The 13,233-nt window shown below is 63.2% G+C and overlaps 2 protein-coding genes across 6 annotated transcripts; one reads left to right on the top strand and one right to left on the bottom strand.

Moving 5' to 3' along the window:
• The first annotated feature begins 99 nt into the window (after positions 1-99).
• On the top strand, positions 100-1,850 carry TMEM216 (transmembrane protein 216). The gene is made up of 5 exons (XM_087741408.1): positions 100-464; positions 632-733; positions 850-942; positions 1,097-1,298; positions 1,421-1,850. Exons 1-5 carry the CDS (start codon positions 452-454, stop codon positions 1,434-1,436), a joined length of 426 nt encoding a protein of 141 aa, XP_087597534.1. The 5' UTR covers positions 100-451; the 3' UTR covers positions 1,437-1,850.
• Positions 1,851-1,986: 136 nt separating this feature from the next.
• On the bottom strand, positions 1,987-13,232 carry CPSF7 (cleavage and polyadenylation specific factor 7). Of its 5 annotated transcripts, none has more exons than XM_087741030.1 (10): positions 13,195-13,232; positions 12,369-12,487; positions 7,503-7,721; positions 6,811-6,914; positions 6,321-6,466; positions 4,350-4,758; positions 4,143-4,261; positions 3,889-4,057; positions 3,581-3,754; positions 1,987-3,446 (listed from the first exon to the last, which is right to left on the bottom strand). In XM_087741030.1, exons 2-9 carry the CDS (start codon positions 12,420-12,422, stop codon positions 3,586-3,588), a joined length of 1,389 nt encoding a protein of 462 aa, XP_087597156.1. In that variant the 5' UTR covers positions 12,423-12,487; positions 13,195-13,232; the 3' UTR covers positions 1,987-3,446; positions 3,581-3,585. The 5 variants fall into 5 exon arrangements, with proteins under 5 accessions (XP_087597156.1, XP_087597157.1, XP_087597160.1 ...); XM_087741031.1 differs by having other exon boundaries at positions 13,156-13,229; XM_087741034.1 differs by lacking the exon at positions 13,195-13,232 and adding an exon at positions 13,009-13,149.
• Between the last annotated feature and the right edge of the window lies 1 nt (position 13,233).

The raw sequence follows: 13,233 nt of genomic DNA, 5'->3' as shown, positions 1-13,233 counted from the left end.
TCCCGGCGCCACAGCCCCTGTTGGGACTTGAGTGGTTTTGTAAACAGTAAAGAAATAAATTGACTGCGTTTTCCAGCGGCTGCCCGGTGTCTGCGCGCCCTGGCCGCCCCCGGCTCTTCCCTTCCTCCCGGTGACGGCGGCCGCCATCCCGGCAGCCTTACCTATGCCTTGCCTCAGTTCAGCGCTGCGCTTGCTGCCGCAGAACAGGGCTGTTTCCACCTTGCAGCGTGGGACTCTCGGTCCAACGTAGGAACGGAGTTAGAACCGGAGGGCAAGCGTGGCTCCCAGCCCGCTCGCCCCCGCAGCCACTCGGGCGGGCGCCGGGACTCGAACCGGGGGCTCGGCGGCTCAGTCCTCCAGAACCATAGAGAGGGAGGAGAGAGCGGCCGGCCGCCTTCCCGCCTAGCGCTCCCGCGAGCGAGGGCGGCGGCGGTTCCCATGGAGATGGAAGATGGCGCCCAGGAGTGAGTGCGGGGCCGCGACCGGTAGCAGGGCGAGGACCGGGGAGGGGGAAGGAGCAGCGGGGCGTAAGGTGGGACCGGGAGCCGGCCAAGGCACGGCGGGGCCAGGAGCGGGGTTCAGCGGGCCCGGTCCGGGCCGCCCCCCGCCCACAACCGCCTCACACCCGTAGGCCGCCAGCGCTCCTCGGTTCCGCTGCAGGTCCTGCTTTTCCTCAACGGCTGGTACAGCGCTACTTACTTCCTCCTGGAGGCCTTCATCTTCGTGTACAAGGGTGAGACCCCCCGCCCCGGCCCTCCCCCGGCTCCCCCAGGGCAGCAGCCCCCCGGGCCGAGGCCCTGGGCGGGCTGTGGGTGCAGGCCCTGAGGGCGATGGCGGCTGTGCCCGCAGTGCTGCTGCTGCCGTACCCCTTCACCAACCTGGTGCTGGACGTGGTGCTGCTCTTCCTCTACCTCGGCACTGAGGCCACCCGCATCTTTTTCGGTAAGTCCTGGGGACGGCGGTGGCATCCTCCTGAGGTGACACCGGGCTCCAGAGCCCCCCCGGGGACCGTGGCGGTGCCGTTTACCGCGTCCCCACCACTGCAGAGCCCTGGGGGGGCCACGAGGGGGACACCCCGTAACCGCGTACCCCGCAGGGTCCAAGGGCAACCTGTGCCAGCGGAAGGTGCCGCTCTCCATCAGCCTGGCCCTGACCGTCCCGGCGGCCGTGATGGCGACCTATTACCTGCTGCTGCAGACCTACGCCCTGCGCCTGGAAGCCATCCTCAACGCCATCCTCTTGCTTTTCTATGCTCTGGAGCTGCTGCTGGGCATCCTCGCGCTGGTCTCCTTCTCCAGGTACCGCTGCCCGGCCACGCCGTGCGGCGAGCCGGGTAACAGCCGGGGCGCCGCAGGAACCGGCACGGTGAGCTGCCAGGCTGATTCGGCGCCGATACATCCCCCTCTTCCCTCCTTCGCAGCGTGGATTCGTACTGAGACCCCGCGCCACGCCAAAGGACCGGGCACAGGTACGTGAGGCGGCAGAGAACCGGCGGCTCTGGTGCCGGTTCCACCTCTCAGCCCGCAGCACGGGGCCAGGCGCGCGCCGGTGCCCGCAGGCAGCCCCGGGCAGGAGAGGTCTCCGCCCTGCCTGCAACCTGCCGGGCAGCACCAACCCGCTGCCACCCGGGATGCCGAGATCACTTCGAGGTACGGAGAATTTTTTTTTTTTTCTACAGCCTTCTCAGAAAAATTCACTATTTTCCAATAAATATTTATTTTTACCTGGTGCCTGGGCACGTGGCTTCCCCCGGGGCAGCGGGAAGCGCTCGGGAGCTTCCAGCACTGCACCGCTGCCCCGAGCCAGTCTGGGGGTGCAGAGGAGCCCCCCCAAAAGTGTCAGAGGATGGTGAGGGTCAGGGACAGCAACCACAGAGGCAGTCCCCAAGCGCCGCTTTTCCACACAGCAACCCTAAAACACTCCCACCCGTTACCTAAAAGACCGTTGTAGGGAAGAACCGCGACAGAAAAGCCCTACAGCGCCGTATAAAAGATTGACAACGTCATCAAGTTTATTACACAATTTCCAACCTATCAGAAAGACAAACAAATCTAGTCACTGCGAGCAGGAGGGGCAGCGCCTCGCTGGGTGGTTAATAGGGGTTTGCTCTGCACTTTTTTTTCCCCACTATTTGGAAAGAAACTAAAAATTTGTGTCGTTAAGTAAAAAAACAGAACTCTCCCACCGAGCGCTCCCCCCGGCACTCACCCGCTGAGCCGGCGCCTTGTGGTACTTTACAAGATGGGTGTTTGTTTGTTTGTTTGTTTGTGTCATTTCAACCTAAAAAAACCCCTCTGGGGCCGGATTTCTCCTGTCCAGCAACAGTTCAGAGGGCGATGCCGCCCCGCTGGCACCCGCCCTGGAAGTCACCTCGTGTCTCCTCAGCTCACCCCAAGCCTCCTGGGCTCTCCCTCTTCCGCCGGAGGGACCCCGAGGGGTGCGGGGTTGGGGGGGCTCCTGCCTGGCTGCCCCCCGCCGTGTTCCCACCACCCCGCGATACAGCCGAGCCGCTACCGCGCACGGAACCGCCGCACCGCTTGTTAGGGCGGCCGGGGGACGCGGGTGGGAGAGGGGGAGCACCCACGGGGGACAGGCGGCCCCCCGAAGGCAGCCGGACTGGGGGGGTCGCAGCCTGCCCTGCTGCGCTCTGCCTCCTCCGCTTCCTCTAAAACAAGGAAGGCGCCGCGGGAGAAGCCGGCTCCGCGCAGGGCTCCGCCGGCGCTCGGCAGCTGGGGAGACGAGCGCGGAGGTGGCGACGCCGTTGCGGCGAGCCGGTGGGGAACGTCGGGGTGGAGGGAGGGGGTGACCCCCCCCGGCCCAGCTCCGGCCCCCCCTCTCCCCAGAACGGAGAAGGCGAGGGGAGAGCGGGTGCGTGGAGGGGATCGGAGACGTTTCCCCCGTCGGAACCGGGAAAGGAGCGTGGCGCAGCATCCTGCGCTGGGGACAGGAGTGTCCCCAGACGAGGCGAGAGGATGGTACGTGGCAGAAGGCCCCGTACCGCTTCTGGCAAACCCAGGCGCGGGGTCGGGAGCCGTGCGCCTCCAAGTCCCTGCGCTGCACGGCACGGGGAGGGATCCGTCCCTTCCAGCCACCCTGGGAGAGGAAAGGGCTCACAAACCTCCCTCCATGGAACAACAACAAAAAAAAGCACCATTTCTCTTTGGGTCCGAGTGTCCACGGAGCGGAGCAGGGTGGCCCGGGCACAGGCGTTTCCCGCCTCTCCCTGGGAGGCAGCAGTAGCGGTGAGCGCAGGCAAGGGCGCAGGCCCCAAGGCCACGAGGTGTGGGTGGGAGTCCCGCCGGGGCGCGGCACGGCTTTCCTCGGGCGCCCGGAGAGAGCTGGGGGTGGCGGGGAAGGGGCGGTGGGGGTGGAGCGGCCTCGGTCACGTAGTCCTGGTCGAGGTGAGGAGATACGAGTCCATTAAAAACCACTTACTGCCAAAACTCCTGCGGGGGAGAGACAAGAGGAGCGGTCAGAGCAGCGCCAAGCACCCTTCCCACCACCTCGGCCCTCGCTCCTCGAGGGAGATCCCCCCCGAGACCCCGCACCGCGGCACGGCAGCGCCCCGGCACTGGCTCACCTGCCTCAGTGGTGCCGGTCCCTCTCTCTGTCCCTGTCCCGATGTCGCTCGTGCTCCCGGTTTCGCTCTTGGAAATAGTCCTCGTGCCGATCCTCGCTGTGAAGGAGATCCCGGTGTCGCCGGCTGCTTTCGCGGGACCGGCTGGGAGAGCGCTCCCGAGATCGGTGTCTTTTCCTGGAAAGGGGGGGAAAAAAAAACCAAAAAGCTTTCGGTCACCTCCGGGGATGATCTTGCCGGGCTGGGGACAGAGTCAGTGAGCAAAGCCCCGAAACGGGGTGCAACGGAGCCACCCCCAGCGCCGTCGGTACCTGGAGGAGCTGCTGCTGGCGCCGGTGCTGTAGGACTTGGCTTCGATGCCGTGCAGACAGTCTTTGAGGGAGGAGAGGAGGACGCGGCACCGCTCGTCGTTGGCGACGCGGGACTGCTTGATGACGGCGATGGCCGTGAGGAGGGTCTCGATGGCGTCGCTGTAATCGCCTGGGGGGAGCGGAGCAGGGCTGAGGGATGCGGACCCGCCGCGGGATGGGGTTGGGGGAGGACGCGGGGACGCCGTCGCCGTTACCTGCGCTGGCGCCGGACACTGCCTTGGAAATGGCGCTGCTGGAGATCGCCCGGTTCCTGTTCATGATCTCCTCAAACTCCACTTCGCTCACGGGGGGAGGTGGCGGCCCGAGCTCCCGGCTGCACAGCAGACACAGGCGGGGGGGTGAGCGTAGCCCCCTCCCCAAATTTGGCAGCACGCGGCCCCCCCGCCTCCGCCCCGCCTCACCTGCTGTGGTTGTAGGGGGCCATGGCCTTGCCGTAGGTGTCCGGTGGAGGACCCAGGGCCGCGTTGGGTGGGGGGAAGAAGGCGGGATTGAGGTGCAGGGCAGGGGGGACAGCCCCCGGGGGCGGCACGGCCAGGTGAGGGGGCAGTCGAGGCGGCGGGGGCATGAGATGCTGGTAGTGGATGCCGGGCGGAGGCGGGGGGACGCCAAAGCCGGAGGAGAGGGGCGGCGGGGGCGGCATGGGCGGCGGAGGCAGCCCCATGAGGGGCAGGGCAGCGGGGGGGCGGTTGAAAAAAGGCAGGACAGAAGGGGGTTTCTCCACGCGGGCAGGCGGCAAGGCGTTCTCTGTCGGCGTGGCACGGCCGTCCACCGAATCCACGGAGTCTCGGGAGTGGGCCCTCGGTGGCACACCTGCAAGCGGTATAGGAAAGAGCCATGAGTCGCCGCCGGAGGGCCTTCAGGTCTCGGAGACCTCCTCCTCCTCCTCCTCCTCTTCCTCCCCACCCGCAATGACCAGCATAAGGACCATCCTCTCCCGCAGCCCCGTGAGGTCCGGCCTCGGGAGAGCTCGAGGTGCCCAGAGAAAGATCCAGCCAGCCAAACGTAGCCTCCGTTTCCATGTGCCTCGAAGAGGGTACCAGCTCTCCAGCAAGACCCTGGCTGCCCGCACGGCGCCCCAGGGGACGCTCGCTCTCGGCCAGCGTGGCTCTGCGGAAGCTGCCGAGCAAGCAGGTTACAGGGACAGAAGCGAAAAGCCACGAGAAATGGCGAGAGGTCCCCAGCAGGGAGGTCGCTGGGTCCCGAGACCCCAAAGACGTTCAAACAACCCAGAGAGCCTACGATCCGCACACGCGCTCAGCAAGTCCCGAGCATGGAGGAACACGAGGGGACAGAACCCAAGTGCCGACAGCGACGGAGGTGCTGGAGGAAGGAAAACTCAGTGCCTGTCTGCCCTCAAAGAGATGGACAGGAACCCCTGCTGCGTCCAAAGAGGCTTCGAGGATGAAACAGGAGAGGTACGACGGACGACGCTACCTCTGCCCAAGCCCCTCGGGGGAGCCACGGCTCCCCGCCAGGCCTCGCCGCTCTGACGGCCGTCAAGCAGAGCGCTGTTTGGGCGCCGGCAGCGAGGGTTCACGCGAGCTTAGCCGTGCCGGTGGCAAGGCCCCTGGGAAGAGGCCGAAACTCAGGCTCCCTGTGCCCGGCGAAGCAAGGGGTGAGAGAAGGGAACACGCCCTGCTCCACCGAAATGCGAGGGCAGGTCGGGACGCGGTCTGACAGCGCGTGGCGCTGCCAAGCAGCCGACGACGGCGGGCACTGGAGCTGAAGGGAGGGTGCAAAGGTCACAGCTACCCCACTGCAACTCGGCCAGGGCGCTTCGAAAGAAGGGCTTTCCTTGTGTGAAACGAGCCACGGGATCTACAATGGCCACAGCTGGCCAAGACCTCCTCGGACACGCTCCTGCCAAGACCGTCCCTGCGGCTCCGCAGAGCCCCCCGGCACGGGGCTGGGGCGTCACATCGCTGCGGAGTGAGGCGAGGACCACCTATTGCCATTGTAGAAAGCCCACGGCCAGGCCCCAGCTGGAATACTGCGTCCAGTGTTGGGCACCTTACCTCCGCAGGGATGGACAAATTCTGGAGGAGATCCAGAGAAGAGCTACTAATAGATATGGAGGGTCTTAGCTATGTTGATAGGCTGAAGAGCTTAAGCCCATTCAGTTTGGAGAGGAGGAGGAGGAGGCTACGAGGGATCTTCGCAGTGTGTGAGCACCTAAAAGGGGATCATAAAGACTCGGGTCAGGATCTACTCAGACTCAGCAGCAACAGGAAACAACCCCCAGAGTCTCCTGGCAGTGTCCCCCCACCCCGAGGTCTCGGTGGGTTTGGCCTGACAGCTCTGCTGGGGATCTGCGGGGCCCAGCGCGCAGCACGGAGGCCCCCCCACCCTCGCCGTGCCTTTGCCTCACTCACGTTTGCGAGCCTGCGCCTCGAACTGTGACAGGTTCTGCCGGGTTGCCAGCCTCACCTCCACCTTGTCCCCATTGAGGATTTTGCCGGGCAGGAGCTCCAGGAGTTTGTGGACCGAGTTCTCAGAGGCGACCACCACCTCTGCGTACCTGCGGGAAAGCCCGGCGGTCAGCCAGCCCCGAGCAATTCACCCCCTGGTAGGGGACAGGGACCCCCTGCCAAACCCCCCGGGGCTCCATCCGTCCTCGCTGGCAGAGACCACCCAGCACCACCTCCCGCGGCCTCCCCTGGCAGCTGAACCCGGCCTGGTGTTATACGACTGCCCCCATCCCTTTCCCACACTGTTTGGGAGTCTCCACTTTACCGTCCCGGCTCCAGGCGGGCTGTGCATCACCTGTGCCAGCAGGAATAGCACCGGCTGCCCCCTCGCTCCCCCCAACACAGAGGACGTGGCCGCCAGGGCCTGGCTCCCCCATTTCCCCTCGGCTCTCACCCTTTCGACTGGCCATTGGCTCGGTTCTCTGCGAATTTCAGCTCTACTACGTCGTAGACGCCAACCGAGCGGATGGTCTGGATCAGCTGCTGGTCAGTCGTCCACTGGGGGGAAGAGGGGAGAGGCCGGTGTCAGCTCCCGCAGCCCTTCGCAGGCCCCGGTGCCCCCCAGCTAACCCAGGCTCAGGGGGCTGGGGCATGGCACTTGAGTGCAGACACCCTCAGAGCCCCTACAGGGAGTTTAAAATCAACCTCCAGTCTGAAACAAGCCCTGGGCATGGCTACCAGGGGTCTCTCTGTTCTCTGGAGAAGACAGAGCCTTCCCAGAACCGTCCCCGTATCTGTCAACAGGAGAAGGGGACTCGCCTGTGCAGCCCCCAGGAAGGCAGAGCCAGGCGGGGGCAGCGGCCGGTGTGAGGGAGGCACTACAGCCACCGGTCACTCGCCCCAGACTGGATCTGAAGCCCCTCAAGGCTACGAAACCCTTTTCCCTGAGGATCACAAGGTCAAGCCCAGCTGACGACCCGGCTTGGGACACTGGGTCAGCGTGGCTTGAGGAGGAACAGCACCCCCAAAGAGCCCCGCAGCCCCTCTGGAGGACCCCCACCTGCATACACACCACAGGAGACCCGAACTACCCACGCAGGCGCTCTGGAGACCCCCTGGGCAGGCAAGCGCAGCAATTCCACTCACCCAGGAGAAGCTGCCCACGTAGACGGCGGCTCTCTTGTTGCGCAGCCCGCTGTACGTGTACAGGATGGCGGGAGATTTGCTGTTGGGCTTGGGGGACGGCTCCTGGCGGATCTCCGGGGGTGGCTCCGAACTGCTGGTGCGGCTTTCGGGGGGCTGCGAGCTGGCTGCTAACACGTCGTCGTACAGATCCATCTGATCAGCATTACTGAACTCAGAGTCCTGCGAGGGGAGACACTGTGAGTACCACCGCAGAGGGGAGACCCCCGGGGTGAAACTGCAGCTCAGAAAGGGATCTGTTAAGAGCCTAAACGGGGTTCTGGAGGACTACCCCGTTCTGCTGGAGTCCTCCAACACCCCCCAGCACTGACCATCCAGCGGAAGCCAAACACCAGCCACCACAGGAGATGCTTAAAAGTCATCTCACAGTGCCCTGCCGTGCCGGGGGCTGCGGATGAACGACGCTGGAGGTTAGGAAACCTCCTTCACAGGTCGCAAACCAGTCATCCCAGTTCACCGGCAGCCGGTGCACGCAATCTCTTTTGATGCAGCACAAGCCGAGTCCAAAGGTTTAGCACCCAAACCGCTCGCCTTGGGTCTGTTCGCAGCTAGAAGGTGGTGAATCGCTGCCACGAATGAAGCTACGGCAAACAGATCCGGTGTCTGTTACCTCTCATGAGCCAGCTCCTCTTGCCCGGAGCCCTGTCCCTTCCCCTCAGTGGCACGCCACCGTGGCGTGACCTCTTTCAGCACTTCATTTTTGCAAGGACAACTCCCCGCGCTTCCCCCCCAGCCCAGCAGACCCCTCTCAGCACCGTCCTGCTCTTCCCCACTACTCCACCGCCTTGTAAAAACACGCTGTGCCCCGCGCTTACGACAACCCCTCGCTCGTGCAATCCACCGCAGCGTCTGCTCTTCCTCCTGCATAACGTGGAAATAAATCCCTCTTGCACGTCTCCAGTCCAGCTGCCCAGCTCTCCGACCGGCCAAGCATTAACACAAGCTTCACAGCAACGGGATCAACACCTCCTTTCCCCAGCAATGAGGATCATCGGTGCCCCGAAGATGGGGCGACGGGCTCTGCTTTGCCATGCTTGACATAACCCTGGAGCATTTTTTACACGTGAGGAGGTGGAGAAGGGAGGAATGCTCCAGGAAGCAGAACCACGAGGCTTTACTCCACCGGCGACCTGCGCTGGCTTGATTTTCCTCCCCCCAACTTCAGCTACAAGCCTTTCGCTTTGCCGTTCGCTCCTCCGCCGAGCTCCAGCACACGCCCCGTGCAAGTGGACTGCCTCACTAGGGTGTCAGCCGTCCCGAGCAACGGGGCAAGACCCAACTTGCTGCTCTGGGAGGCTACCAGGAAGAAGCTTACCTTTCGTAAGCGCGCAAGGGCAAGGGTTCAGCGGTGGAAAACCAAACGCCCTCGACGGATGAGCCTCTCGCTCCTTGGCAGGCACGCGCTTCCCGACAAGCCCAGCCTGCGGACACAACCCTGCTCGCCTCGGATATGCCACCGCAAGCTCGCTCGTCCTCGGGCCAGCAGAACCCTCCTCAGGGTAGGAGCTACGCACGCCGTCTGCACACACAGATGCACGCACGGTCTCCCCTCCCCTCGGCAGCGCAGCCTTTCACGGCGCGAACCAGCCGCCGAGGAAGCTTCTGAGCTGCGAACTCAAGTGTCCTAGATCTGCCTTCCAATTCCCACTCTGTTCCAGGCTATATTTAATTTGGAGTGTACAGCGAGTGCTGTGTTTACTACGGATCTTCAGACTAATTGCTCACCCGGATTCAGCGTGCGCCGAGCATCGTTTATCCTACAAATTACTACGTTGGTATCTGTCCCACGGGAGCAACGCATAGGTCCCGTGCAGCACAAAAAAGAGGCTCTGCTTCCAAATTTTTAATTCCAGGACTTCAAAGGCAGTTGGGACAACATCTTTTGCCAGAGACAGCATGAGGTGGTTAAATCCCCTACGCCGCGACGGTCAGGGAACCGCACGCATACAACACAGCCTTTTGTGAGCTCAGGGGAGAGACGGGGAAGGGTGCTCAGCACACGGCTTTCAAAGGGTCACGGAAACATAAAAATCAAACCATTTTCCCTCTTCTTGACAGCAATGTCCATTTCTAAAGCAAGTTGTAACTTTTGCATCCGGCTATTTCAGCTGCAGAGCTGATAAAAAGGTTACAAGAATTTCAACAGGGAGCAGTATTTTTGTACTCATTCTCAAAACAGCTCAACTGTTTGTTTAATCCGCCTCCCACACTCCTACCCCCACCACGCGCCTTTGGACACGGCCCAAGGCTGGAAGATTTCTGCCCGAAAGTTTCAGAAAGTCGAGAACAAAAATAGGGGGCTAGAGGAGAAATCACTCCGACGCCCTCAGTTATGCTACTTAGGGGATGCTTCAGCTTGGGAATTTTTAGAGATCCTCTGGGTCTGTTCCATTTTTGACGCTCTCCTTTAAAACCTAACAGCCTGATGGGGAGATGGTGCTGAAGTACTCACAGCCCAAGCGCTCACAGTCCCCTCCGCTGCTCTCCGCCCTTGCCGTCGCACTGGATTTGCAGACTGTCGCTCAAAACGCGCGGTAGCGCGACGCTTCTTGCGTCACCCGCCAGCTAACACCTTCACCGCCATTCAAACCCTGACACGGCAAACGCGCTCTGAACCCGCGCACGATGCCTTGCGAGGTGCGCGGGGATGAAGCCGGGCACCGTCGGCGGTAATGACAGTAATTACCACGTGTGCGGCGGGATTTGGAACCCTGCTGGCGTCCCTGGTGTGCCACAAGGACCACGGGGCAGCCGGGGCACCTGCCCACCGCACGTTGATCCCACGCGCGGCATCGTGCACAGATTAACTCCGGGTTTCCTCCTGCTGCCGCACAGCCCGAGGCGAGTGAGATGCTGGAGTTGGCAGCCTTGATAATCACTTGCAGCTTTAAGAAGCCTCCATCTACTTGGCCGTGTCAAAGATCTTTTGTGTCCTGTCCCCCAAACCCTCCAGTTAAATCATTCCACGCTGTTTCCCGCTGTGCAGCCAGGCTTGCTCCATCCTCCTCTCAACGCTGCTCAACTTCTTCACTCCCCCAAATCCCCGAAACTCGCCCGAGAACAGACCTGACCCAGCAGAGACCCTCTCGGCTCCCCAGCAGACTTTCCCACGTCAACTCAAGCCACCGCTTTTGTCACCCTTCCTGCTCCAGGCCTCCCGGGGACCGAGCCTTCACGGGAAAGCCCACCTGCAGGCACAGGCAGGACAGGCAGCGCCGGACCGTCTCCGCAGAGTGCCCGTGAAGCGGTGGCAGAGTTTTCCTGTTAAGTCCTCCCACCTGTTTGTTGTTCATCGGTTGTCCTCCGAGACGTTACAGGCTTCCCAACGCGCACCCGCCAACGTCGCAGTTCTTCTCCGAGCAGTAGCTACCACGTCCGCTTTCGCTGCTTCCCTTCGGCGTTCAGCGTAATTGCCATAAATGAAGTTTCCTGGTTATTCTGTGCACTTCTAAACTCCAGCCCAGAGACCTCCATGCATTTTCTTAATCCGCGCCTTCCATCCTTATTCCCGCAGCTATCCAGCTCTCCCTTCCGCTCCTCAGTCCAGGTACGCCTATTTCCCAGATTCTGTTAAAAGTGAATTGCTTAAAAACGTACAAATTGAGGCCATTCCTAAGCCAGAGCAGTTCCGTTCGGTCCCAGCGTTGTTTAATACACGGGGAATCAGGTTTATTCCGGGATTTTTTCAGGAAGGATGCAGGAAGCGGTATTTCAAAGTCGGAGGGTGTCCCGGCAGCGCTGCCCGGCTCTAACAAGCAGCACAGATGTGTGCTTTGCGACTCACCTTTCCAACAAAGCTCCCGTTATTTTGGCAATATCAGACCCAGCTTGGACCCTGCCCTTCTCCAAGGCTCTCAGCGGAGAACTCCTGCTTCTTCCCAGGCGGCCGGAAAGCCCCTCGCAGCCCCCTCGGCTCCGAGGCGGTTCACACCGGTTCCGCTCTTCCCTGACGGTCTAACCCACGGCGTATTCTCACCTGATAACCTCCCGCCTCCTCCGAACAAAGGGTTTATCGCCCCCAGCTCCTCTCCAGCCCTCTGGGAGCTCACAGCCATTTTTTCCTCCGCGTGTTTTGTTTCCACTTCGCGCAGCTTGCCCTCTAACGCAGACCAACTTTCCTCCGCGGGCTTTCCACGGCCGTTTTGAATCTTCAAACATCTGCGTTCACACCCGCTCTCCCGGATCCCCGAACGCTCTAAAATCTGCGCACCCCCCTTTCTCTGTCATTTCTTCCTGCGAGTCCCAAACAGCCCCGGGGTGGGAGAGGTGGCACACGGGCACCTCTGCGACCGTAGCGAGTCCCTGTCACAACTTCCCGGCCTCGGTGGTCCGGCGGATTGGCGCTCTAAGTCCCCTCACCGTGCATTTCCCTGCCAGTGCCTCTTCCAGTTTGGATTTCTCATTTCTCCAACCAGGCTGCAACTATCCCCTTCGATCCCCGCTCATCACTGCCCTGGCAAAACGTTCTGGTGCAAACCCTGCCTCCCCCTCCTCAACATTTTGTACCCATCCACGTGTTGAACCTCCGCTAAAACCCACGGAAAGACCCTTTATTCGCTGCTTGAGATGGCAGCCGCAGGGATTTAGGAACGGTCCCAGCCCTCTGTTCCCTGCAGGGACTCTCCGGCGCTGTACCCGGCCACGCTGGTCGCATCCTCCACCTCCGCTCAATCTACACGCAGCGGCCGGCAGCACGTCCACGCCGACCGCTCCGTCGCCTCGCTAACGACAGCCGACACCGCTTATGGTGCTCTCCCCCAGAAAAGGGGGTTCTGCTCCCCCAACCCCGTGGCCGGACGTGCCGCTCACCTGATTGAACTCCTCGTCGGCGTAGATATCGATCAGATCCACCCCCTCGGACATATTTCCAGAGACGGGAGCAGGAGCCCAGGCTGGGACCGGGGCGAAGCAGGCAGACGATAGGTGCTCTGTAGTGGGGTGAGGGGGGAAAAAGGGGGTCAGCGAGGCGCTGGGGAGCCACTGTGCCTGTCCCCCGTGCCCCCCCCACCTCCCCCTACAGGACTGTGGCCACTAGCCACCCCCCCAGAGTGGCCCACAGCCCCAGCCCAGGCACCCCCTCACTGGCTGGGACCCCCGCCGGGGGGCAATCCCACTGGGACCCCCCCCCCTCACCGAGGGCCACCCCTGGGGGCAACGTGGCCCCGTTTCCCCCAGCCCTGACCGACCCCTGAGGGCAACAACCCTCCCTCAAGGGGCAACAAAGCCCCCCTCAGGGGAGCAACAACCCCCCCCCTCAGGGGGGGCAACCAACCCCCCCTCAGGGGGCATCCACAACCTGACCCCCCCGCCCCGTCCCTCCCGGAGCCCACAACCCCCCCGGACCCCCCTTAACCCAAACCCAGGGGCACCGACCCCCCCCCCCGCCGGGGCAGCGCCGCGGCCGCCGCCCACCGCCCCAGACCGACACCCTCCCCCCCGCCCGTCGCACCGGGGGCGAGACCGCCATATCGGCCCGGCGCGGCCCGCCCCGCCCCTCCCGAGCGGCGGGGCCCGGGGGTGGACGAGGGGAGGGGGCGGCGGGTCCGGGTCCCGGTCCCCGTCCCCCCCCCAGTCCGGTCGGGCCCCGGCCCGTTACTGCCAGCAGGCCCCGAGCGCGCGCGCCAACCGCGCTCACCGCCACCGCCACCGCCGTCGCGCCACGCCCCTTCCGGTT

The sequence above is a fragment of the Nipponia nippon genome, unplaced genomic scaffold, assembly GCF_047370975.1.
Source record: "Nipponia nippon isolate SJK-2023a ecotype South Korea unplaced genomic scaffold, ASM4737097v1 scaffold_10, whole genome shotgun sequence".
Lineage (NCBI taxonomy): Eukaryota > Metazoa > Chordata > Aves > Pelecaniformes > Threskiornithidae > Nipponia > Nipponia nippon.
This window is presented reverse-complemented; position numbering and strand designations above follow the sequence as displayed.